The 24570-nt window shown below is 41.3% G+C and overlaps 1 protein-coding gene across 1 annotated transcript in view; it reads right to left on the bottom strand.

The window, feature by feature from the left end:
- Positions 1-845: 845 nt before the first annotated feature.
- Positions 846-24570, bottom strand: part of LOC124555919 (cell surface glycoprotein 1-like) — a 546947-nt gene continuing 523222 nt past the window's right edge. Inside the window, exon 10 of the mRNA XM_047129974.1 lies at positions 846-5524. Coding sequence (XP_046985930.1) covers positions 5390-5524 — 135 coding nt within the window. The 3' untranslated portion in view covers positions 846-5389. The remainder of the gene's footprint in view (positions 5525-24570) is intronic.

Genomic DNA, 24570 nt, shown 5'->3' with positions numbered 1-24570 from the left:
GTCCTATCATCTACTCCCCATTCTTATCTCCAACCTCTTTGTTTGCTGCCTTCTTTCAATGCACCTGCCCATCTTTCCCCAATCCTCTCCCTTTCCAATTCTTTTTTCCCATCTCCCTGCCCCACAACCTCCCGACACTGTGCCTGTTGGCATTCCAGTCCTTGCTAAGTCCACCAGATAGCGTTCCTCTCTCCCCCACCCACCCACTACCATCCCTTCTCCTCCCCTTTCCCTGCCCCCTCGAGGTTGCTGTTTCCATCCCACGGGTTAGTTGCATTCTGGCCTGAGTTGGCAGTCATGTGCATGAGGTGTGCTTGCCTGTGTGTATGGATGGTGTGTGTTTTCTTTTGCTGATGAAGGCTGTGGCTGAAAGATTTGTCTAAGTGTCTTTTAATTGAGCCTGTCTGCAACTTAACATGTCTTCTTTCTGGTAAGCATCAATCTATCTTTTCCTACATTGTTAACGTTGTATTTTGATTTACACATGTGCTCAAGATAGTACAGCATTACTTTTTCCTTGAGATGCTTTAAGGGCTTCATTAACATTTTGCAATGTTTCTTTAGAAGCATCCAAGAGGAATTCTCATCCATCTTTTCATATCTGTATGTGTGAAAAATGTCAGTTTGCATTGTGATTTAGAATCTAAATTAAGCAGAAGACTTTCATGTTAGTGGGTGGAAGAGCCAGTTGTCTGGTCAAAGAAAAGGATGTGGATATCACCTCTGACATGACTGCACCATGTTTTGTGCATCCAAAATACATACATTAATGAAATATCTCTGAGTTATTATGTGATTCTTCCTTGAGGTGTGTAAAACTGTATTTGATTAGGTATCAAAATAGATAAAGATAATGCTGGTTTTATGGAAACTTTATAAGCAATTTAATACACACAAATTATCACATGGGTAGTTTACATACAATGTAGTAGTACATCAACTTCAGTTAAAATACATGAAACATACTCATTAGTCCTGATCATTATTGTTTTAAATATATACATACATCTCAAGTCAGTAATGAACTAGAGGAATAGCACAGCCCCCTTGGAATTCCATGCTTTGATTTAAAGAATCAGTTTGATATTTTTTTGTTTCCTTTTTTAAAGTTTATTATTGTTGGGGGTAGCTACAATACAAGATTCCTGTGACATAAGCATCATGTTCGATATGTGGATAACAATTAATTTCTAATAAATCTGGCATATTGAAGTAATGTCTAACACTAGTTTCAGTTAAAACAATGAGAACTTTAATACTGAATTTGAAGATATCAAAAACAGAGTGAAATCAGATGAGATGATTAAATTTATTTATTTAAATCTCAAATTGTATCAGTAAACATATTTTGTTCCTCACAAATTTCACTTTTTTGATGCAGATTGTCATTTTCCATGCTCCTACTTTCTTTTTTCTTACCCTTCATCATTTTGTCTTTATTCTTTTATGTTAAATTATCTTGATTGAAGATATAGCCTTCAGCACATTCTTTAACTAGCATAAAAATATATGTTTATTCCCTCTTTGACTGAAATCAGGATAACAGTACAATTCAAGTCCACCTAAAAGAATGTTGTAGTATGCTAAAGCACTGATGTATGATTAAGTTTGTGTCATGACACGATTTACAATTTGCACAGTAGAGTCACAGAAATCTTCAGATCAAACTAAACTCAGTGCTGCAAACTGCATACAAAATAAAGCCCACAGTATTTTCTCTGTGGTTTGTTTCATCAGTTATATATTCTTATTATAAGGTACACACAGACAAAAATGGAACATATTCATAATCTTGGTGGATAACATGTATTTTTATGTTGTTGTATGGTTATGGTAAGTATTACATAGCCTAACCAAGAAAAAATTGTAACTTTATGCCCTTAAAAGTAAACAAAAGTAAGGATAAATATGACTGATAACATTAAAAGTGCACATATCTTTCTCTGCCAGCAGCTTTGTAAATGAATTAGTGGACCGAATGTCTGAGTGCTTTGCATAGTCATTTTCTGTCTCTTATTCTGTAACTGTAATAATCAAAACCTCTACATACAGGGTAAGGCCATTAATAATATATACATTGGGTAATAAAATATGCAGACAATATAACATCATAAAATGGATATATACTACATTTTTAAATGCTTAAACCTTGTTGTAATGCCACTAAAGACAAGTACATGGTCTAGAGATATGAAGAGTTAGATTTTTTCAAATTTGAAATTCTCAAGAAGCAGCTCTAGATTTATCTGCTTCTACTAATACCAACATCCTTGTACTGCGACCTTTTCAGTTGCAATGGAAATAAAAATGAGTGTGTGAACACACATTTCAAAAATAGGTAAAGTCTTTTACTCTGTTTAGACTTTATTCTGAAGCTTCAGCTAATAGTTACCTATATGCGGGTACAGATTACCTGATGCACACTATTAATTTGAGTTACTCAGACACACCTCTGAATGGAGTTGCATATTATATGCAAGAATAGAACTACATTTGAGATTGAAACAATGCTTTAGACCATGAGGTTTCCCACACTCTTGACAGTCAGAGAGAGAGGATAATTACCTGTCTAACACACACTTTTGGCTCTTGTTCTGAAGTTTGAAGCAAGATGACTTTTTTGTAAATGTGGAACATACAGTGCTTAGAAGCACAATTGTTTGTGCAATGTTTAAAAAAAATGTTATTTCATACATGAAGATACCCAAAAAAATGGAAAATGTGTGTGCCTTGAACTGATGACTTCCTAACATCACCCAATTAGCAGTGAATTTGTAGTAAAAGGTGTATGTCTTCTTCTCTGTATTGGTTTACTAACACAGATATCATTAATGGTAGAGCACAGCCAGATAAAACCTCATTGCAAACTTGCTCACCTCAAACCACTTATTTTATGTTAGAGCACATGAACTCTGGAAATACAGAATAAAGAAAGCAAAACTGTGAAACATTCAGAGTGGACAATATAAGTGATTTTACAGTCAGATTGATTGTGCAACTAATAAAATGTTACTGAACTCAAATGAATTCAAGCAGCCAACAACGTAAAGTGGAAGAAAATATGATAGATAATCCCCCACACGTGCTCACATGCTATGAGAATGATTAATAGTTGAGAGAGAGAGAGAGAGAGAGAGAGAGAGAGAGAGAGAGAGAGAGCAATTTACAGCAGACTGTGAATCAAGGCAAACATATCTTATACCAAACACCTTAAATTTTAATTAATAATGATACTAGATGTTCTCACTTTATGAACAACTTGCCTTTGAAAGTTTCTCTATTTCACAAATAACGAAGTTTGTTACAGCAAACATTTGTTCCTACTATTCTCAGCACGTTACTGTTTTTATGTTATTTTATAATTACTATAATTCTCCAACTAAATTATAACATGATGCATTTTCAAAAGAAAGAGCTGCCACCACCTGTCAAGCTCACATGGTCAAGATTTCCATTAACCTGTTTCATATTAAAAGACAAGTAAATTCAGAAACTGTTATACAATCCTTAATTACCACTAATAACTACTTATACCACTAGAGCTACTGCTACTACTAGGCCAATGACAATACAGTTAGTTCCCTAAATGAAGTAAAAAATAATTTTTGGTTAGTTGTAATATGCCTGCAGCAGTGTACTGTATAGAATGTTTTCTTTACACTGTGTATATCCACTGGAGCATTTGTTCCTGGAATAATCCATTCCCTCTCTCTTAATAGTGAAAGCAGCGATACCCTTCTTTGCTACCTATGCCAATAGCTGCTGGAGAGTTCAGCTGGAAATGTTGGCTGTCCTTTGAAGGTTAGGGCACTGTTTAATGTATACACAAAAATAAGTAGAACATGTCGAAATTCATTGTAAATGTTATGCACAGATATAAATATTTTAATTTTTGTAACTGGCATGCAAGGTGGTGTGGGTGGCTCCAGGCCATTACAATTGCTTGTAACATAACAATGTACATAAATGGAAGTTTTATTGTATATCAATCATTTTACATTGTATTTAAGAAGTAAATAAGTTGCTAGCTTGTTAATGATTTGTCACTATTGTCATTGAAGTAAATGAGGATTGTTTATACCAGTAATGAGAAAAAGATATTCAAGTTTTGTTCAGTTGAGGTAGTCTTCAGCAGTATTATGCAGCACTGACATTACAATTAAGAGTATGACACAACAGTTAAGTAATCTTCTACTAACTCAGTTTTTGGTGAATCTGATTGTTTCAAATGTAAACAGGCTTACCATACTTAAATTTTGTGTTCATGAGAAAGTAGCAGTTACTTTATCATACTTTCAGTGAGGAACTGACTATTCAAGCCATACCCACCATCTCCACTCCTTTTACAGCTATTCAGTAGACAACACACAACATTCAGACAAGTTAATATTGTCTGTGTCAACCCTAAAGTCAGAAAGAATCTACATAAGTTCTAATACCAACATGTCACAAAGTTTGCCTTTTCATTTCAATATGCCACAAATAGGTTGCCTGACTGACTGGGAGAGCAAACAGTGCTGCTGATTAACATATGTGGCATGCCAACCTTAAAAAGCCATAATGACTGTGATTGGAAGTGCAAAAATTTTGGAGAACACAATGTTATCAGCCTTTCCCAGTTGCACAAACCATTCCATCCTTATATTTGACCAATTCTTTCAGAATTTATACCAATATACACAATTTTCTTTAATATTTCATTGTTTCTAGAGGAAAAATGATCAGCTGAAAGTTCTGTTCATGCATTTTTGATATTTAGATAGGACGACAGTTTATGTTCAAATTTATCAGAAGAATTGATGTTAAACTTATGCACTATTTTGAAAAGAAACTCTTCTTGTGACCCAAATTTACCACATCTACATCACTATGATACATATCAGCCACTGTCAAGAAATATACCACATAGGAGCACATTTATTTCATCAGTACATTGCGACTGAAAAGAAACTTTGAGTAATTTAATTTTACACTTCTTTCATAAAGAGTTCCATCACAGCAAGCTAGCAATTTGCTTTTAAGTAAAGCATTATTTTGTGCTTTTTCTTTCATGGTATATGAGCCAGCAGCCACATGAGTGACATGATAAGGGGAAAAAAATATATATATATATATAAAAATAAAAACAGGACAGAAATTTTAATTTTTTTCAGATGTGCACTAAAATCAAGTAAATACTAATATCATACTGATTTGTTATGAGATTTGTTAATGTAATTGCCACAGATCAGAATTTCAGATCTTTGTCGCACACATTCAGAAATTTGAATTGCCCACTTAAAGAGACTATTCAGAAAGAAAAGCACCAATATACATTTGGAGTGTAATCTAGAACAGTTCAAGGCCTTGAAACAGATATTCCAATGTTGTACAACAAAGACAGGACATGCTAGTCATTTCGAGGAGAGCCATTAAGGCTTTCACTGAGGCAGGTTCGAGCTGGCACAGGGCTGCGTCCAGAGCTACTTCCACTCAGAGCCATCCGCTGCATTTGACGGATCACCGTGGCTGCGTGATATGCTTGCTGAAACACAAATTTCATGTAAATATTATAATTTCCTCTCGTATGCAGTGCGTAAATGGAGAAACATATTTTCAACTGAGAAACTAAAATCTCTCGAGTGGGGAAAAATAACTGGACTTCTGCTTCACATGAGAAATCTTTTGGAATTAATGACTGCACATTGTGTAGCTCATGTACACCACATCAACACTGAAGGTAACCTGCTTACCATGTCTCTACTGATTAGATGGACCTATAGCATCCAATAAAAAACTGGCAGGAAAAATTGGGCTGTACTTCATCTAAATTAAAATTCTGCTGCTTCCTATATTTGGAGGTATGGAATTTCTGTTGTGTTAATGTTGATTTGACTGTATAGAAATAAAAAAATTAATTTCTGCCACTGTAGTTTTATTTACTTGACAACTATTTTTGGATGGCTACCTTCCATGATCAGGTGTCTACCCAACAAGAAGAAACATAGAAAATATTTGGTGTTACATCAGATCAAATTAATACATAATAATTGTATTTTATATTAGTCATATTTAATGATAATGTAAATAGTTACAAAATTCCTTCCTGTTTGCTAGGCACCTGATGATGATGGAGGCTAGTTTTCAGAAACTGGTTGTGAAGTGAATAAATAGAAGTCCAGTGATAGAGGTTGATCAAATTTTTTTTCTTATTCAGTAGCTGCCAAGAATCATGAATAAACACATTCAATGACAGTCCAGGAGTAAACTGTTGTCCTTTCTAAAATATTGGTGGATGGGACACAAATGAACAGAAAATAATTTAAACTTTCCACTTTTTATGAAAGGCACTGGAGAAGACTACAAATTTCTAACAAGTTTGCAGGTACAGGTATGATAACTCTACTCTTTGCAAGTTGACTTACTTTTCATTTCCCAGTACTAGTACAAAGAAATAAAATTTAATGTCTTACCAGTATGTAATTACTTTTATATCTTGATAAAAATTCATTGGTTAAATTAAAACTGTTGGAAAAACTTATACTGATATCACATAAAAAATGATTTTCTGATGTATAAAATTATTTCTGAAAAAAAAATCGAGAACCATTTTTTCAAACAAGGAAAACTCCAGGATGGAATAATGACAAATATTTTACTAGTGTTTTCCATTTGTCTCTGTCTGCAACTCAATGCCTCATCAGTTTTTTGTTTGAAATATGAAACAGAGAAGGAAGGAAAGTGAGGATTTAATGTCCTGGTGATGATAAAATCATCCAAGATAGCTGACAGACTCTGATTGGACAAGGATGGGACAGAGTATTGCTCATGACCTTTTCAAAGTAACCATCTGAGCATTCACGTGAAGCGAGTTAGGGAAGCAACAATAAGCCTCAATCTGGGTGGAGATTTGAACCCCACTTTAATGCCAATATCTTAATCTTTGTGCCATCTTGCTCAGTTACAATATATATGTCTGAAACCATCAACTTTTTCATTAATTTCAGTACTCCTTTTCTCTCAAGTAGTGGATAACTTTCTTGTTTCCTGTTAAAATTTTTCATTTCTTGTATTTGATATTCACAATATGATACAAATTTTATGAATTTAGTGAGCTTGGTGCATTTCGTTGCATGTGAAATTTCATAATTCTCTCTCACTATCTTTCCCTGTATTTTCTAAAGAATGTAAAGATGATCTTGAGGAAAATTGGAAAATATCATGCTCTCCTGGAAGAAATGAGCGTTAGTTCCACAAGGTATGCAGGAGAAGTTCTTTGAAGTTAGGGAGGTAGGAGATGAGTTACTGGTGGAAGTAGGGCTATGAATGTGGGTCATGATTGTGCTTGAATAGCTCAGACAGTAATGCAAAGGCCCCAGATTTGAGTCTAAGTCCAGCACAAAGTTTTAATCCGCCAGGAAGTTTCACTTTTTGTGGTGTCACTTTTTGTGGTGACAGTTAAATATGCTGCTGGCAATACTCAATTATGGATTATACCTCCCTACTTGAAAACTGCAAATGAAATGAATTTTATTGTGGTGCACTAGCAATAGTGAACATCTCATGTGTGGCACTGGAAGCTCCAATTGAAGAAAGAAAGATTATTGTTTACTGTCTCATTGGTGGTGAGGTCATCAGAGACAGGGCACAAGCATAGATTTTGGAAGGATGAGGAAGAAAACTGATCATGACCTTCTGAAGGAATTTTAGTGTTTGACAGTGATTCACATTACCTGCCTAGCTTGGGTATTCATAGGGTGAACATGTCAGAGATACTCAGGCTCCAGTGACGACCACGGCTTGCACCCGCATGAGGCATAGCCACCTTGGAGAGCACTTGAGGTGGCACAACCCTCTGATGAGTACTGCTAAATACTGCATCCCAGCTTTGCTGCCCAGTCTATCACTAATCACTGAAGCCTTTAGTCATATGCCATTTGATAGTAGAGTCATGACCTTGCCTGATTTACTTTAGTGATTTGATGATTTGGATTGCTCTCTGGATTGATGTGTATGCTTATGATGACTTTGCTATGCACTGGCTTGTTTTGGTTATCTGTTCATTTCATGATGTCTGTTGTCATTTACCTCTGGAACCAGCTGTTACATTCTGCCAGTCTCTATGTTACCACCAATGTGGATTATCTTAAACTGTGCTTTACCTACACAGAGTAGGATAGAAGAATGTCTACAAGGACTTTCTCGCTGAGCAGCTATTCCAGCGTGGCATGGACCCCAAGTATCTGAAGCTGCGATAGCAGCAGTTGCACCACCACCACCACCACCACCAACAGCAGCAACAGCAAGGAAAACAATGGGAATTCCACCAGCAACAGCAGACACAGCTTTTACAGCTTCTGCAACACCAACGACAGTCGTCAGATGCATTTTGCTTGCCTTCCACTCCATCTTTCACTTGTTTCATTGAGGCAGATGAGAGTTGGAAGGTCTATTTATGTTGTTTTGTTCTCCACTACAAGGCAAGTCAAATAACTGACCCTGAATATTAGTGTGCACTGATACTGTCTTCTAGGAGTAAACTGATGCAGTGGTGCAAAAATTATGCCCTCTCTTTGATGCCAGTAGTTTTTACTTTTTCTGATGTTTGTGTTTAGCTTTGTGACTATTACGGTCACCAAACTCATGTCATTGCAGCTGGTTCAAATTTAATCAATGTGTTAAGCAACATAAACAATCCTGTGCAGCATGAGCTGCTAACTTCTAAGGCTTGACATGCAAGTGTGATTTTTCCTGTAAACAATTTGACACATCATATGTTGATTCCTTAATCCATGATGTTATTACCCATCTTGCTTCTGGTTGAGAAATTAGTGAGTAGGCTTTAGAGGTGTCTGATCCCAATTTGAATGATGTGTTAAAAACTGCCAAAGCTCACAAAGTAACTGTGTCAGCGAAAGCTATGTTTTGTGATCCCTCTGGTGTCAACACCATAAGCAGTGTTAGTCATTACTCGGCACTGCACTCAGCTGATGATTTCCAACTATCGTCATCTGATTTACCAAGCTCTTATTTGTCTGGTAGTAAGATGACATGGGATTCGGTAGTAAGCGTTAGTGATCCCCTGCCCTCATCATTGATAGACACACACACACAAATGGAAGCACTTTGTTCACCATCAGTGCACCTCAAAGTGAGTGGAGGCTCATGCAAGTCAAAAGACCAAACCAAGTTAGTGCCATCAAATCATGTCCAGATAGCAGCCTACACCATCAGCACCCTTTCCGTGATGTCATATGGATGCCACAAACCAGGGCATCTGGTGAGTACCTGCCTCAACCAGTGTGGATCAACAACATTGCAGTCAGCATGCTATACATTATCTTGCTGGTGCCCAGGGCAGTAGCAGATGGGGTGCAGCATCTCATGTTGCAACTGGAAATTAAAGGAGTGACAGCAGATTTCCAGTTGGACACAGGTGTGGCTGTGTCATTGATTAATGAGGACACACATCAGCACATTGGCTCCTTGAAGTTGTAGTACCCTCATTGTAAAGTAGTGGCACACGATGGCCAGTTGATCCTGGTGTGGGGTCAGATTGTTGTCGAAGCTAAGTATAAAAATGTAGGTTGGTAATTAACCTTTCTTATAGTCAAGTTTTGGATGACAACTAAAATATTTCTAGATGCTTTTACACTTTATTTTTCCAATTTAGTACCAGTTTTATCTAGTTTCATCAGCAATCCCATTCACAGAACTTGATACACTGTGTGCGCAACTTTAGTGGCTGTTTGAACCTACCCATTAAGTTGTGCAACAGAGTTCCAGGCCCACATATCCTTAAAGCAATTGGCAGTAACTAAGCTTTGTAAAGCTTGTTCACTGCCTTTAGCCATGCATGAGCAAGTTAAAGTAGTATCAGGTAGGTTGCAAAGTGTGGGAGTTACACCATCAGTTTGTTTTGTTTTAGGGCACAAAAAACAACTGAGGTCATACGCGCCCAGGTCAAGACTATAGAATGTAAACAGATAGACAAGGGAAACGACTATACGAGGTGTGGCTAGAAAAAAACCGGACTAGTACTGGTGAAACAATAAAACGAATGCAATAAGGCTGAAAGTCGCGTGGCCTGTCACGTGACTCTCGCTCCGCCTACTGCTCGAGTTTCATCTGCCTCCTGCACTCAGTCTGCCCGTGGCGTCTGTTTTAAGTAGTTGACGTTTTGTCTGTGCGTCGGAAAATGTTGAGTGTACAGAAAGAACAGCGTGTTAACATCAAATTTTGTTTCAAACTAGGAAAATCCGCAAGTGAAATGTTTGTAATGTTACAACAAGTGTACGGCGATGATTGCTTATCGTGAACACAAGTGTTTGAGTGGTTTAAATGATTTAAAGATGGCCGCGAAGACACCAGTGATGACACTCGCACTGGCAGACCATTGTCAGCAAAAACTGATGCAAACATTGAAAAAATCGGTAAACTTGTTCGACAAGATCGCCGTTTAACAATCAGAGCAGTGTCTGAGTTAACAGGAGTTGACTTGTTGTCTTGTCGAACAAGTTTACCGATTTTTTCAATGTTTGCATCAGTTTTTGCTGACAATGGTCTGCAAGTGCGAGTGTCATCACTGGTGTCTTCGCGGCCATCTTTAAATCATTTAAACCACTCAAACACTTGTGTTCGTGATAAACAATCATCGCCGTACACTTGTTGTAACATTACAAACGTTTCACTTGCAGATTTTCCTAGTTTGAAACAAAATTTGATGTTAACACGCTGTTCTTTCTGTACACTCAACATTTTCCGACGCACAGACAAAACGTCAACTACTTAAAACAGACGCCACGGGCAGACTGAGTGCAGGAGGCAGATGAAACTCGAGCAGTAGGCGGAGCGAGAGTCACGTGACAGGCCACGCGACTTTCAGCCTTATTGCATTCGTTTTATTGTTTCATCAGTACTAGTCCGGTTTTTTTCTAGCCACACCTCGTATGTCAGTCCCAGTGGAAAGAATAGGAGACATGTAAACAAGGCATGTGGAAAAAGGACTAGAAAAAAACCACAATACAAAAATGGAAATTCAAAACTAAATATTAAATGGCCTTCGCCATATTGCTTCGGCAGATAAAAAGCAAAACACGGTATACAGCCCATGCATTGTTTGCTAAAACAGCTGATAAATCAGATGGCAAACCCAAGATGGAATGTAAATTAGTAAAAAAAAAGGGCATTCCAGCAGGTAGTGGCGGACAGTTAAAATTTGGGCGCAATGCGTAAAAAGTGGTGGGGCAGTGCCACTGTGCAAATGACAATAGCTAAAAAGGCAGTGCTCAATATGCAGCCAAGTTAAAATAATCTCCTCTTGGTGGGAGGGCTGAGAGGAGGTCATCCAAGGCAGTGGAAGAGGCATAATATGCTGGAGCTTATTCCCGTGAAGGGATGACCATTGGCGATGCCAAAGGGACACCACCTCCTGACAGAATGCAATGCAAAGATCATCGGAGGGAATAGAGGTACTCGCAGACTGAGGTAAGAGACTGCAGCCTTGGCAGCAGCCTCGTTTCCTGGCAGACCGACGTGACCAGGGACTCACAGAAACATGACATTGGCTCCACCAAGAGTGAGCAAGTGACAGTTTTCCTGTACCCGCTGCACTAAGTGATGAGCAGAGTACAGCGCACAGAGACTTTGGAGGGTGCTGAGTGAGTCTGAGCAGATAACACAATTGGAAAGTCTGTGTCATCGGATGTACTCCGCAGCGTGATACAAGGTGAAAAGCTCGGTTGTAAATACTGAGGAGTGCGCTGGAAGCTGATATCAAAAGACACGGGTGCCAAAGGCTGGAGTAGTGTCCTTAGTAAGTGAATGAAGGCCAAGGTTAACATCGGCCACTCACGAAGCCAAGGTAGTGAAGGGTTCACACCCATGGGGAAAGTTGCAGACAGTGTGAAGTTAAGCCACTGTAGCAAGTGGCGAAAGCAGACTCCAGGAGGTAACAGAGAAGAGGGACAAGCCCCATACTGATGATTGAAGGAATCATCAAAGAAGGAGGCATAGGAAAGGGGGCCACAAATGGCATGCATACCTGCTGAGGAGAAAGTCATGGCGGTAGGACAGTGGTAGCTCAGCAGATTCAGCATACAGACTCTCAACCGAGCTGGTGTAAAAGTCACCCGTCACCAAATAGATACCACGATTATGGATAGTGTTGAGACGGAGCGAAAGGAACAGGCATGCAGATGCATAACCAAAGCGCCCACAGTCAAGTTTCGAATGGACAAGGGACCGGTACAAATGGAGGAGGGTGGTGGTTCGATCAGCACCCCAAGAAGTACCATTGAGGACATGTAGGACATTGAGGGACTGTGTACAGTGAGCTGCCAGGTAAGAGACATGGGAGGACCAAGAGAGTTTCCAATCGAGCTTGTGCCCCAGGAATTTTGTAGTGTCAATGAATGGAAGGGCAACAGGCCCAAGATGTAGAGATGGTGTGAGAAACCATTTGTGCTGCCAGAAATTCATACAGATGGTTTTGTCATAGGAAAAGTGAAAGCCATTGGCGATGCTCCAGGAGTGAGGATGATCAAGACAGCACTGAAGACGCTGCTCAGTGAGGCAGGTCCATGGAGAACTGCAATAGATGTCAAAATCATTAAAAAAAAAAAAAAAGGGAACTGGAGACGCCTGGCGGGAGACAGCTCATGATAGGGTTAATAGCAATAGCAAAGAGGATGATGCTCAGGACGGAACCCTAAGAGACACCATTTTCCTGAATAAAGGTGTCTGACAAAGCAGAACCCACACGCACCTTGAAAACTTGGTCTTGTAAAAATGCCCGAAGAAAACAGGGCAGGCGCCCACAGAAGCCCCACCTGTAAAGAGTACGGAGGATACCAGTTCTCCGGCAGGTGTCGTAGGCCTTCTCCAAATTGAAAAACATGGCCACAGTCTGGGATTTCCGCAGAAAACCATTCATGACATGGGTGGTCAAACTAACGAGATGGTCAACTGCAGAACACTGCTCTCGAAATCCACACTGTGCATTCGTGAGTAAATGGCGAGATTCAAGCCACCACAGCCGGGCATTAATCATACATTCCATCACCTTGCAAACACAGGTGGTAAGAGAGATGGGGCAGCAGTTAGAAGGAAGGTTTTTGTCCTTACCGTGCTTAGGCATGGGTATGACTATGGCTTCACACCAGTGTCCAGGAAATGTGCCCTCAGCCCAGATGCAGTTGTATGTGTTAAGCAGAAAGTGCTTTCCTGCAAGAGAGAGGTGCTGCAACATCTGAATGTGGATAGCATCTGGCCCTGGGGTGGAGGACTGGGATGAACTGAGAGCATGATCTAGCTCCCTCATAGTGAAGATGGCATTGTAGCACTCATGATTTGGAGAAGAGAAGTGTATCACGTGAGCCTCCTCCACTCGTTTCCCATTGATAAAGGCAGGGTGATAGTGGGAAGAGCTCAAAACTTCCACAAAATGGCGGCCCAAGGTGTTGGAGGTAGCAACAGGATCCACGATGACAGCAGCACCTACTGTCAGGCCAGAAATGGATATTGGTTCCAGAGAGCCGTCGGAGGTTGGCCCACACAACAGACGAAGGAGTGGAACTGTTAAAAGAACTAGTGAACGATATCCAACTAGCTCTTTTGCTATCCCAAAGAACTCGAGGACACTTTGCACGCATCTGCTTATAATGAATGCTGTTTTCCAGTGTAGGGTGGTGGTTAAAAATGCGGAGAGCATGTCTCCGTGCACAAATTGCATTGCAGCACACCTCAGTCTACCAAGGGACTGGGACATGATGTGGTAAAGATGAAGTGCAAGGAATGGAATGTTCTGCAGCAGTAAGGATAACGTTTGTGAGATAGTCTACCTGGTCATCACAACTGAGTAAATCTTGTTCTGCGAAGGTCACCAGGGAGGTGTATCAGCCTTAGTAAGCTGCCGTTTGGGCATACATGTGGATGGGGTAGGAGTCAGCAGATGGAGAGCACACGGGAAATGGTCGCTCTAGTAGGCATCAGAAAGAACGGACCACTCAAGATGATGGGCAAGCTGGGCAGTGCAAAAGGATAGGTCCAAATGGGAATAAGTGTGCGAGGAGTCAGAAAGGAAAGTGGGTGCACCAGTGTTGAGGCAGAAGAGGTTGAGTTGGTTAAGAATGTCAGCCAAGAGGGCACCTCTCTGGCAGGTCCTGGGAGAACCCCAAAGGGGATGATGCACATTAAAGTCACCGAGTAGCAAAAACGGTGGAGGTAGCTGCCCAATAAGCTGAAGGAAGATAAGTGGCACAAAGGGAAAAAGTCAGGTGGGGAAGAAAGAGGCAAACAGCAACAGCTTGAAGACGGGTAGTCAGGGAGATGGGTTGACTATGAAGGTCATCCCGCCTAAGCAGCATGATGCCTCCATGAGATAGGATGCCAACCTCAGGTGGAAGGCCAAAACGAATCAGTTCAGCTCCCATTCAAAACTTCCCTATAAAACAGTACAGTGGTTGCAAGTGTGATCACTGGTCATAAGTAACTATGAGATCAATTATTGGCCCACCATGCAGCACTCCATACTGATGCACTTTCCCAATTGCTGTGCAGCCAAGATGCCGAGTTTGGTAGGCACAAGCTACTGTTTTCTGCATTAGATGCAAATCGGCAATACACTCTTAATGAATTTCTAATTACAGTGTATGAAGTAGCAACAGAAACAGCCTGTGATCTGCTCCTCTGCAAGATTTTGTGTGCTGTGTGGTGGGGTTGGCTGAAGCACTTGCCTAAGAACACCAGCCTGGAATGGCACACCCATCTTTCCTTACAGTAAAGGCTTAACAGCACTGAGGGGGCCAGTTTGTTGGCTAGGGACTATGCTGAATGCCAAGTGGTAGTACCTTCCATGCTCTGCCCCCATGTAATGAAGCTGCTCCACACTGCACAATGGGGAATGTGCAGAACGTAGGCAACAGAATGGCATCATGAGCATAGGCCTCAGGTTGATACCACAATTGAACCTGCCATGCCCGCACCGACAACTAGTTGGCCATAGCACAGCATTTCAACCCTTGGCTATATCCTGACCACCACTGGCAAGAGTGCATGTTAATTTCACCAATCCCTTCCGGGGAGCAATATGGTTGCCAGTTGTTGAGGCCTACTCTAACTTTCCTTATGTCTCATGGCATTGAGAACCCAACTACTGCCCATTTCCATCTCACACCAATTTGGAAGCTGAACAGATGGTCAGGACATTCAAGATGCAGATGTGAAAGCTACTGATGACAGTTTCACCAAGGATGTACTCACCAGCTTCCTCACAACCTATTGGTCCATCCCTGTGAATAGATGTAGCCCAGATGAAATTGCACACGGGTGCAGGCCCTGCACCCCATTTGAGTATTCGGCTCAGTGGGACCACTGCCCACATGTGCAGTCATATTACCACGTGGACTCCCACATCTGAGCTTTTAGTTTCAACAAGAATCCTGGGTGGACCCAATCACTGGCAGTAAGGGGAGGCAGATGTTTGAGGTTGAGGCCAGGCAGGAGCAGCTGGTTTGGCACTGGAATCACCTCTGACTGCCATATGATGTACTGCCACCCCTTTCCCCTCCACTGCCACCTGGTGTGTCATCTGCAAGCACTCCACAGAGAAGCCATCCCATGAGCCTTCCTCTTACCACTACACCCTCTGCCCTCAGGTGTCAAAAGGAGGTAGACAATGACCAGCAATGGAAGCTGATGAATGTCAAACCCCTACACTGCTCCTGACTCCAACCCCCACCGCCATTGCCCACCTTCCTTACCATCAACTGAGGTTGAACATTATTGGCCAACAGTGCCCATGGGGACTGAACCATTGGTTCCATCTCCACCACATCCAGTGTCCACTCCCCTGCAGGCTGGCCCAAGCTGCACCACGGACTCCATCAGTCAGCCTGGACTCCGACAAATGCCACCACCTTCCATCCCAGACAGTCACAATGGGGCCTACTGCAGGAACCTTTGGTGGGAATTCCTGCGTATCTCTCTCTTCCCCCCTCCTTCCATGGTGATGTCAGCACAGGCCAGGCCACCCGAGTGTCTACAGGGAGAACCGATCAGATATATTCGGGCTCCAGGTGACAGCACAGCTTGTGCCTGCATGAAGTGCAGCTGCCGTGGCAACACATGAGGTGGCACCACTCTCTGATGAGGGTTTACCACTAAATACTGCAGTCCGATTATTGCTGCCCAGTCTCTCACCAGTCACTTAAGCCTTTAGTTACATACCATAGAGTAGTTTCGACCTTGCCTGATTTATGCTTGTGATTTGGATAGCTCTCTGGATTCTTGTACATGTTTAAGATGACTTTGCTGTGCTCTGGACTTGTTTTGGTTATTCATTCACTTCATGATCTTCACTGTCATTTAGCCCCAGAACCACCTTTTTCGTGCCATCAGTCTATACATTACCACCAGTGAAAAATATAACAAACTGTGTTCTACCTATGCACAGCAAGACAGAAGAAGCATTCTGACATTCATGTTAGCCAGTTTAGGGAAACTGGAAAACCTAAATCCAGATGGTTCGACACAGATCTCAGGCCCTGTCCTCAGCCTCACCTCATTTGGTCACCTTTTATTAGGGGCACTAGGTTGCAAGATCTGAATTGTCAACAAACAAGCAATTTCAATTGATTGGAGTGTAGTAGTGATGATGAATGATACAGACATTAGATGCTTATTAAATGGACAGCACTGGAAATTTACAAGACAGAGATAAATTGATAAAAAACTACTGGGTAAAATTAAGTGGAAAACGATGTGAGAAATCATTAAGCCCTTATTTGATGGAGAAATACATCCATGGTAGAGGCAGGCAACCATTCAGATTTGGCAAAACTTCGAAATATAGAAAGATCTTGATTCTTTATTGAGTGTTACATGCTTCAAAATTTCATCAGGCTGAAGATTAAAATCAGACTTTATACAAAGCTCATGAAAGTAAGCACATAGACCAAATAAAATACAGATCTCATCTTATGTAGGCATATTTGACAGTGCCATTGTTTATTTGAATAGAACCAGTGCCAACTTACTTTAATGAGCTTTGTATTAAATTTGATTTTAATCATCAGTCTGCTGATGAAATTTTGAAATGCATAATGCTTAATGAAGAATTGTTTGATCAAGACCTTTCTGTATTTCAAAGTTGTGCAAAAATAAGTAAAGTCAGATGGTCCAGTGAAGGGATGGATTATTATATTACAGGAACATGAAATGATGAAACTGACATAATAAGTTATTACTATTATTAAAGAAAGGAAACTGTTAGTACTACTACTCCATCATTGCAGCTACTGATGTGCCTTAGCCTCACCAATTTACTGCCTTCTCTTCTGTTTTGAGAAAGGCAGCCAATACATAGTTGATTCATCTTGCACTTATTTTTACCTTATTTCTGATGGATCACTGTCTCTTCTTCAATATTCTCTTAGGCATTGCGATACCTATCACACTCTTCATACATCGCAAACAATTTATTCTCTACAATTTGGTAAATTAACTACATCTTTACCTTGAAAAGAAGGTAAACTGGAGGAAATGAAGTTATATGACTATAATATTGCCTTGAGATGATGCTATAGATCATGGAAAAACAAATTTTAAAGCAATGTTTTAATTTTATTTTAAGTGAAACAGGAATAGAGGAAAGTGTGAGTAGTAATTACTTGTATGGTTGGTATATAAATAAAAAGCATTAAGGAAGATAGAGTTGAAACTCTGAACTTGAAAAAGACATTCAACTGTGTGCCATTGTTCAGATTGTTTGTAAAATTGAAAACGTCTGTGTCACTCCATAATAACTAAAATAACAGCTCCACTTAAATTCATAAATTTAATGCACATTTTCCCACATTTGCAGTACATTTTGATGCTATGTGAACACATTAGTCATATGGTATGGTAATTAAAACTGAATTTCATAATTATACAATTTGAATAAATTGTTTATAGACACACACACTTATCTCCTGCACAAAAGAGAATTATTTTTACCTCTGCAAATTACAATAAAGGGAGACAAATATTTCTTTCACTATTAGTTCATGGTACATCTCTTGTTAAGGCTTGACACATATCAGCTCTTACAGCCGTAGATAGCATATTTTGTTTTGTGGTAGTACTCTTTCCAGTGGAAATGGTACACACCGACTGTCAACTACAACTGGGCTAGGAAAATCTCTAAAATATTCATGCATATTATTTTATTTTAATGAGCATGCAGCTTTGGCTTGACAGGCTATTATACTATGCTTCAAAAAGCTTGATATTTCATTAATGAGTCTAAGTAGATTTGGCACCAAGCTTAAAATTATTCACTGTTATTTGTACCAAATATTTAGGAACTAAGAATTGTTCTGTTAGAATTTTCCAAAGGTAATACATTTTTTATTATTGTATTCTGATATTTGCAGGGGTTTCATTTTACTACTTGTTTGGCTGCTATTTAGAAAATGTTTTGAAAGAAGCTTTTTGTATTTAGGACATACAGTAATTCCTTTACGTTCTACAAATCTAGACCTAAGATCCTCCATACAACAAGTTTACTATTATTGCTGGTAGCATTAGCAAGATACTGCAGAAAACAGTGAACTCCAGTATTTATTTCAACAGTGATGTCATGCAAGATAGATGAAAAATGATTATGCTATATTCTTCATAAAACATTATAAAATACCAGAAGCTGAATAGCCTTCTATAGGATCTTCCCTGTTCTCCTTCATATGATTAGTGGGATCCTTAAATCAACTTTTAAACATCTATGTGGAAAGTAATCATATTTCCAATATTTTCTCCAGACTGTGAGGATATGCTGGAGGTCAAGTCACAGTTTGTAAGGAATCTCTACTACAGTCCTCTCTAGGTATGGCCTCACAATTCCTTTTATTTTATTGAGATGAAGGACGTGAGAGAAGAGAGATTTCAAATTTTGTGTTACTGATAAACATTATGCAGAATTCCTGGTTTGATTTATTTGTCTTGATTAAAAAGACAGTATTTCCAATTGTTATTTGTACTGATACCTTAACTTCTTGTTCATATTCAGATAAGAGAATAGCAAAATAAGGCACTGTACCTTCTGTTCTGCTTAGGGATATCGAAGTAAAATTAAATTTCAGTGACTTGCATGACGTAGCAAAATGGCTCTAGTACAGAGATGCACTGATGTACAAGGAAGTATATATACCATAGAAATGCATGTGTGTAACAGTTTAATGATCGATGGCATGAAGTACACTATGTGATCAGTAGTATCCAGACACCTGGGTGAAAATGACTTACAAGTTCGTGGCGCCCTTCATTGGTAATGCTGGAATTCAATATGTTGTTGGCCTACCTTTAGCCTTGATGACAGCTTCCACTCTCGCAGGCATACGTTCAATCAGGTGTGTAAAGGTTTCTTGGGGAATGGCAGCCCATTCTTCCAAGAGTGCTGCAGTGAGGAGAGGTATCAATGTCAGTCGGTGAGGCCTGACATGAAATCGGCATTCCAAAACATCCCAAAGATGTTCTACAGGATTCAGGTCAGGACTCTGCACAGGCCAGTCCATTACAGCGATGTTGTTGTCATGCAACCACTCTGCCACAGGCCGTGCATTATAAACAGGTGTTCGATCATGTTTAAAGATGCAAACCCCATCCCCGAATTGCTCTTGAACAGTGGGAAGCAAGGAGGTGCTTAAAACATCAATGTAGGTCTGTGCTGTGATACTGCCACACACAACAACAAGGGGTGCAAGCACTCTCCATGAAAAACACAACCACATCATAGCACCACCACCTCCAAATTTTACTGTGAGCACTACACACGCTGGCAGATGTTCACCGGGCATTCACCATACTCACATCCTGCAATCGGATTGCCATATTGTGTACTGTGATTTGTCGCTCCACATAACATTTTTACGCTGTTCAATCGTCCAATGTTTACATTCCTTACACCAAGCGAGGCGTCGTTTGGTATTTACCAGCTTATGAGCAGCCACTTGACCATGAAATCCTCGTTTTCTCACCTCCTGCCTAACTGTCATAGTACTTACAGTGGATCCTGATGCAATTTGGAATTCCTGTGTGATGGTCTGGATAGATGTATGCCTATTACACATTACGACCCTCTTCAACTGTTGGCATTACTGTCAATCAAGAGACAGTACGCTTTTGCGCTGTCCATGTCGCTTCACATTTCCACTTCACTATCAAATCAGAAATAGTAGACATAGGGATGTTTAGCAGTGTGGAAATCCCATGTACAGATATATGACACAAGCTACACCCAGTCACCTGCCCATGTTCGAAGCCCTGAGTTGTGTGGAGTGCCCCATTCTGCTCTCTCACGATGTCTAAAGACTACTGAGGTCACTGATATGGAGTACCTGGCAGCAGGTGGCAGCACAATGCATCTGATATGAAAAATGTACGTTTTTGAGGGTGTCTGGATACTTTTGATCACATACTGTATGTGAAAAATCAGAAATAGTAACTAAAACAAATGTCATACAGTTGACAGTCCAAAATCCTCCATGAGAAAGCCATCAAGGAGGAGGAGACATATTTTGTCAACACGGGGACACACATGAAAGTATTTTTAATGTATATCAATATCTGTGTAAATGTAGTTTAGCAGTCTATACTGCACAAAATCCACAACTACTCATAAAAATCATCGAGAATAGACAGATGATGTACAAGCTGATTTAGCTAAACTGTCCACCTCAAATATTCCCAGGACTGCTTAAGATATCATAATTCTTTTTCATTGAGGTGAATTCTAAGAAAAATTCTCACTAAATAAAAAAATAGACTTGTCACAGTTATATTAATTACAGAGATATTAATATCAACTTAACTTTCTCAAATGGAACTATTATAATTTCTGCTGCTACTATTTTAGATCTCGTACAGGTGGATTCAATTGTGTTTTACTCTCCAACAGCCAATAAGTTCAACACAGCGAAGAGTGAAATTACACATTAGGAACAGATGGGAAATGTTTAATTCAGTACTGATTATAGTTGCATGTAGTTGGACACAACAGTGATTGGAAGGCAAAGGACATGGCCAGTTAACTATGGTAACAGTTCTGCTCATTTCTGCCATAATACTGAAAACAAAGTGAATGTCATTGCTGTACACTGAGGTGAAAAAAGCCATGCGACAGCAATATGAACATATACAGGCGACGGTAGTATCACATACACGAGGTATAAAAGGGCAGTGCATTGGCAGAGCTGTTACTTGTACTCAAATGATTCATGTGGAAAGATTTCTGATGTGATTATGGCTGCCCAACAGGAATTAACAGACTTTGAACACAGAATGGTATGTGGGGCTAGAAACATGGGACATTCCATTTTGGATATCATTAGGGAATTCAATATTCTGAGATCCACAGTGTCAAGACTGTCCTGAGAATACCAAATTTCAGACATGACCTCTCACCATGTACATGATGGTTGGTTGGTTTGTGGGGGTTGAAGGGACCAGACAACAAAGGCCATCTGTCCCTTTTTCCATGACCATGAAACACCCACAAGAATAAAAACAAGCAACGGATATGACAAGGAATGACACAGAACAAGGAAGACATAGACAAACACCAGAAAAAGAGGAATTAAAAACACAGAGCATTACAGTGGTTGGCCAACCATGGAAACAAAAAAAGGAAAAGCCAACCACCAAGAGAGACACTAAAAAAAACCCCCAATCTAAAACCGTGGGCCAAAGGCCAGACTTAACACACAAAAGAAACAAACCCACAGATTGAGAAAAAAGGCCCCCTGCATGAATAAAACTCAAAACTAGGCCCACAATTGCAGTGTCATCTATTAAAAGTGCCAGGAAGCATACCAGGCACTGCAAACGTCTGCCTGAGTGCAGCTAAAAGTGGACAGTCCAACAAAATGTGGAACACTGTCAATGCTGAACCACAGCGACAGAGAGGTGGGTCCTTGTGGCACAATAAATAACCATGCATCAGCCAGGTGTGGCCAATGTGTAGCCGGCAGAGTACAACAGAGTCCTTGCGAGAGGCCCACAAGGAGGAGTGCCACACACAGGTAGTCTCCTTGACAAGCCGAAGTTTGTTTGGTGGAGGCAAGGTACCAAGGACCTTCTGCCACAAAACTGACTTGAGATCACACTCTGAAAAGCCAATCTCCAGAGCGGGTGCACCGACAGCCTGTTTGGCCAGCCTGTCAACCCATTCATTACCCGGGATGCCGACATGACCTGGGGTCCACACAAAAACCACGGAGTCGCCGCAATGGGAAAGAGTATGGAGGGACTGCTGGACAGTCATCACCAGACGAGAGTGAGGAAAACACAGGCCGATAACTCGTAAACTGCTCAGGGAGTCACTACAGATGACGAAGGACTCACCTGGGCAGGAGCGGACATACTCAAGGGCGCGAGAGATGGCTACCAGCTCCACAGTGAAAACATGGCAGCCATCCAGCAGAGAGTATTGTTCAGAGGGATCCCCGAGAGTGAAAGTATAACCAACTTGACCAGCAACCATCGAACTGTTGGTATAGACTATGGTGGATCCAGAAAATGCAGCAAGGATGGAAAGAAATCAGCAGCGGAGGGCCTCAGGAGGGACTGAGTCTTTCGAACCTTGCGCCAACTCCAGCTGAAGGCATGGAAAGGGCACACACCATGGGGAATACAGACATGGGCCAGGAAAAGAGGTGGCAGAGGGAAAAGCTCAAGCCCAGAGAGAAGAGACTGGATGCTAACTGCAATCGAACACCCTGACTGGGGCCGCAGTTTGGGAAGATGGACGACTGAGTTGGGCAACAGGAGACGGTAATTTGGATGCCCGGGCAAGCTACAAACATGTGCGGCATAAGTGGCCAGTAGTTGCTGGCACCGGATCCGCAACAGAAGGACACCAGCCTCCACAAGTATGCTGTAAAGGCCTTGTGCAGAAAGCTCCAGTTGCAAGACGGATCCCACAGTGAAGCATGGGGTCAAGCAACTGCAATGTGGAAGATGATGCCGAACTGTAAGCCAGGCTCCCATGATCGAGACGGGACTGAATCAACGCCTGATACAGTTGTAAAAGGGTAGACCGATCAGGATCCCAGCTAGTGTGACTCAAACAACGAAGAGCGTTAAGATGGTGCCAGCATGTTCGTTTAAGCTGCCGAATATGAGGGAGCCAAGTCAACCGGATATCAAAAAGCAAGCCTGAAAACTGATTCGTCTCCAGCACAGCAAGAGGTTCCCCATCAAGATAAAACCGAGCGAGGTGGCGCAGTGGTTAGACACTGGACTTGCATTCGGGAGGACGACGGTTCAATCCCGCGTCCGGCCATCCTGATTTAGGTTTTCCATGATTTCCCTAAATCGCTCCAGGCAAATGCTGGGATGGTTCCTTTCAAAGGGCACGGCCGACTTCCTTCCCCGTCCTTCCCTAATCCGATGAGACCGATGACCTTGCTGTCTGGTCTCCTTCCCCGAAACAACCAACCAACCATCAAGATAAAGCCATGGCTCAGGGTGAACAGTGCGATGCCGGCAGAAATGCATGATGTAAGTCTTGGTGGTGGAAAACTGGAGCCGTGCATTACGGCCCAAGCCTGTGCCTTGTGGATAGTGCCCTGCAGCTGCCGTTCAGCAACTGCAATGCCTGTGGAGCTATACTACAGGCAAAAGTCATCAGCATACAAACAAGCTGTTTGTCTATGGATGTTCCCACAGCTGCAGCTAGCCCATTGATAGCAACTAAAAAGAAGCAGACTCACAGGACAGAGCCTTGCTGGACGGAGGAACTATGGGTGGGACCAACTTGCACATGGAAGGAATGAAGCAAAAGAAAATTTTGAATAAAAATTGAGAGTGGGCCCATAAGACCCCACCCATGAAGTGTGGTGAGGATTTGATGTCGCCATGCCGTATTGTATGCCTTCTGCATGTCAAAAAGATGGCAACCAGATGCTGGCAGCGGGCAAAGGCCATACAGATGGCAGACTCCAGGCAGACTAGATTATCGGTGGCAGAGCAGCCCTTATGGAACCCACCCTGAGACAGAGCCAGAAGGCCCTGAGACTCAAGTATCCAACTCAACCTTCGGCTCACTATGCATTTGAGCAACTTGCACAGAACATTGGTGAGGCTAATGAGGCAGTAGCTGTCCACCTCCAGTGTGTTCTTGCCAGGTTTCAACACTGGTATGATGATGCTTTCCTGCCATTGTGATAGGAACTCACCCACAACCCAGATATGGTTGAAAAGGTCAAGGTGTTGCTGGCAGTCCACCAAGAGGTGTTTGAGCGTATGACAGTGGAAGCAATCCAGCCCAGGAGCTATATCAGGGCAAGCGGCTAGGGCACTTTGGAATTCTCACTCACTGAATGAAAGGCTCCAATGTTCCGACCGCTCTTTCAGGGAGCGGAAGGCCAATGGGTAATTCATAGAAGTGGAACTCTGAGCATAATGCTCTGCTAAGAGTTCTGCAATTGTGTCTGATTCAGTAGAGACTGCTCCATTCAGGGAAAGCCCAGGTACATTGACGGGGAACTGATATTCATAGAGTTGCCTAATCTTGGTCCAAACCTGCGATGGAGAGGTACGGATGCCAATGGT

Source organism: Schistocerca americana, chromosome X (assembly GCF_021461395.2).
Source record: "Schistocerca americana isolate TAMUIC-IGC-003095 chromosome X, iqSchAmer2.1, whole genome shotgun sequence".
Taxonomy (NCBI): domain Eukaryota; kingdom Metazoa; phylum Arthropoda; class Insecta; order Orthoptera; family Acrididae; genus Schistocerca; species Schistocerca americana.
The sequence above is the reverse complement of the archived record's forward strand: the minus strand, read 5'-3'. Positions and strand labels throughout refer to the sequence as shown.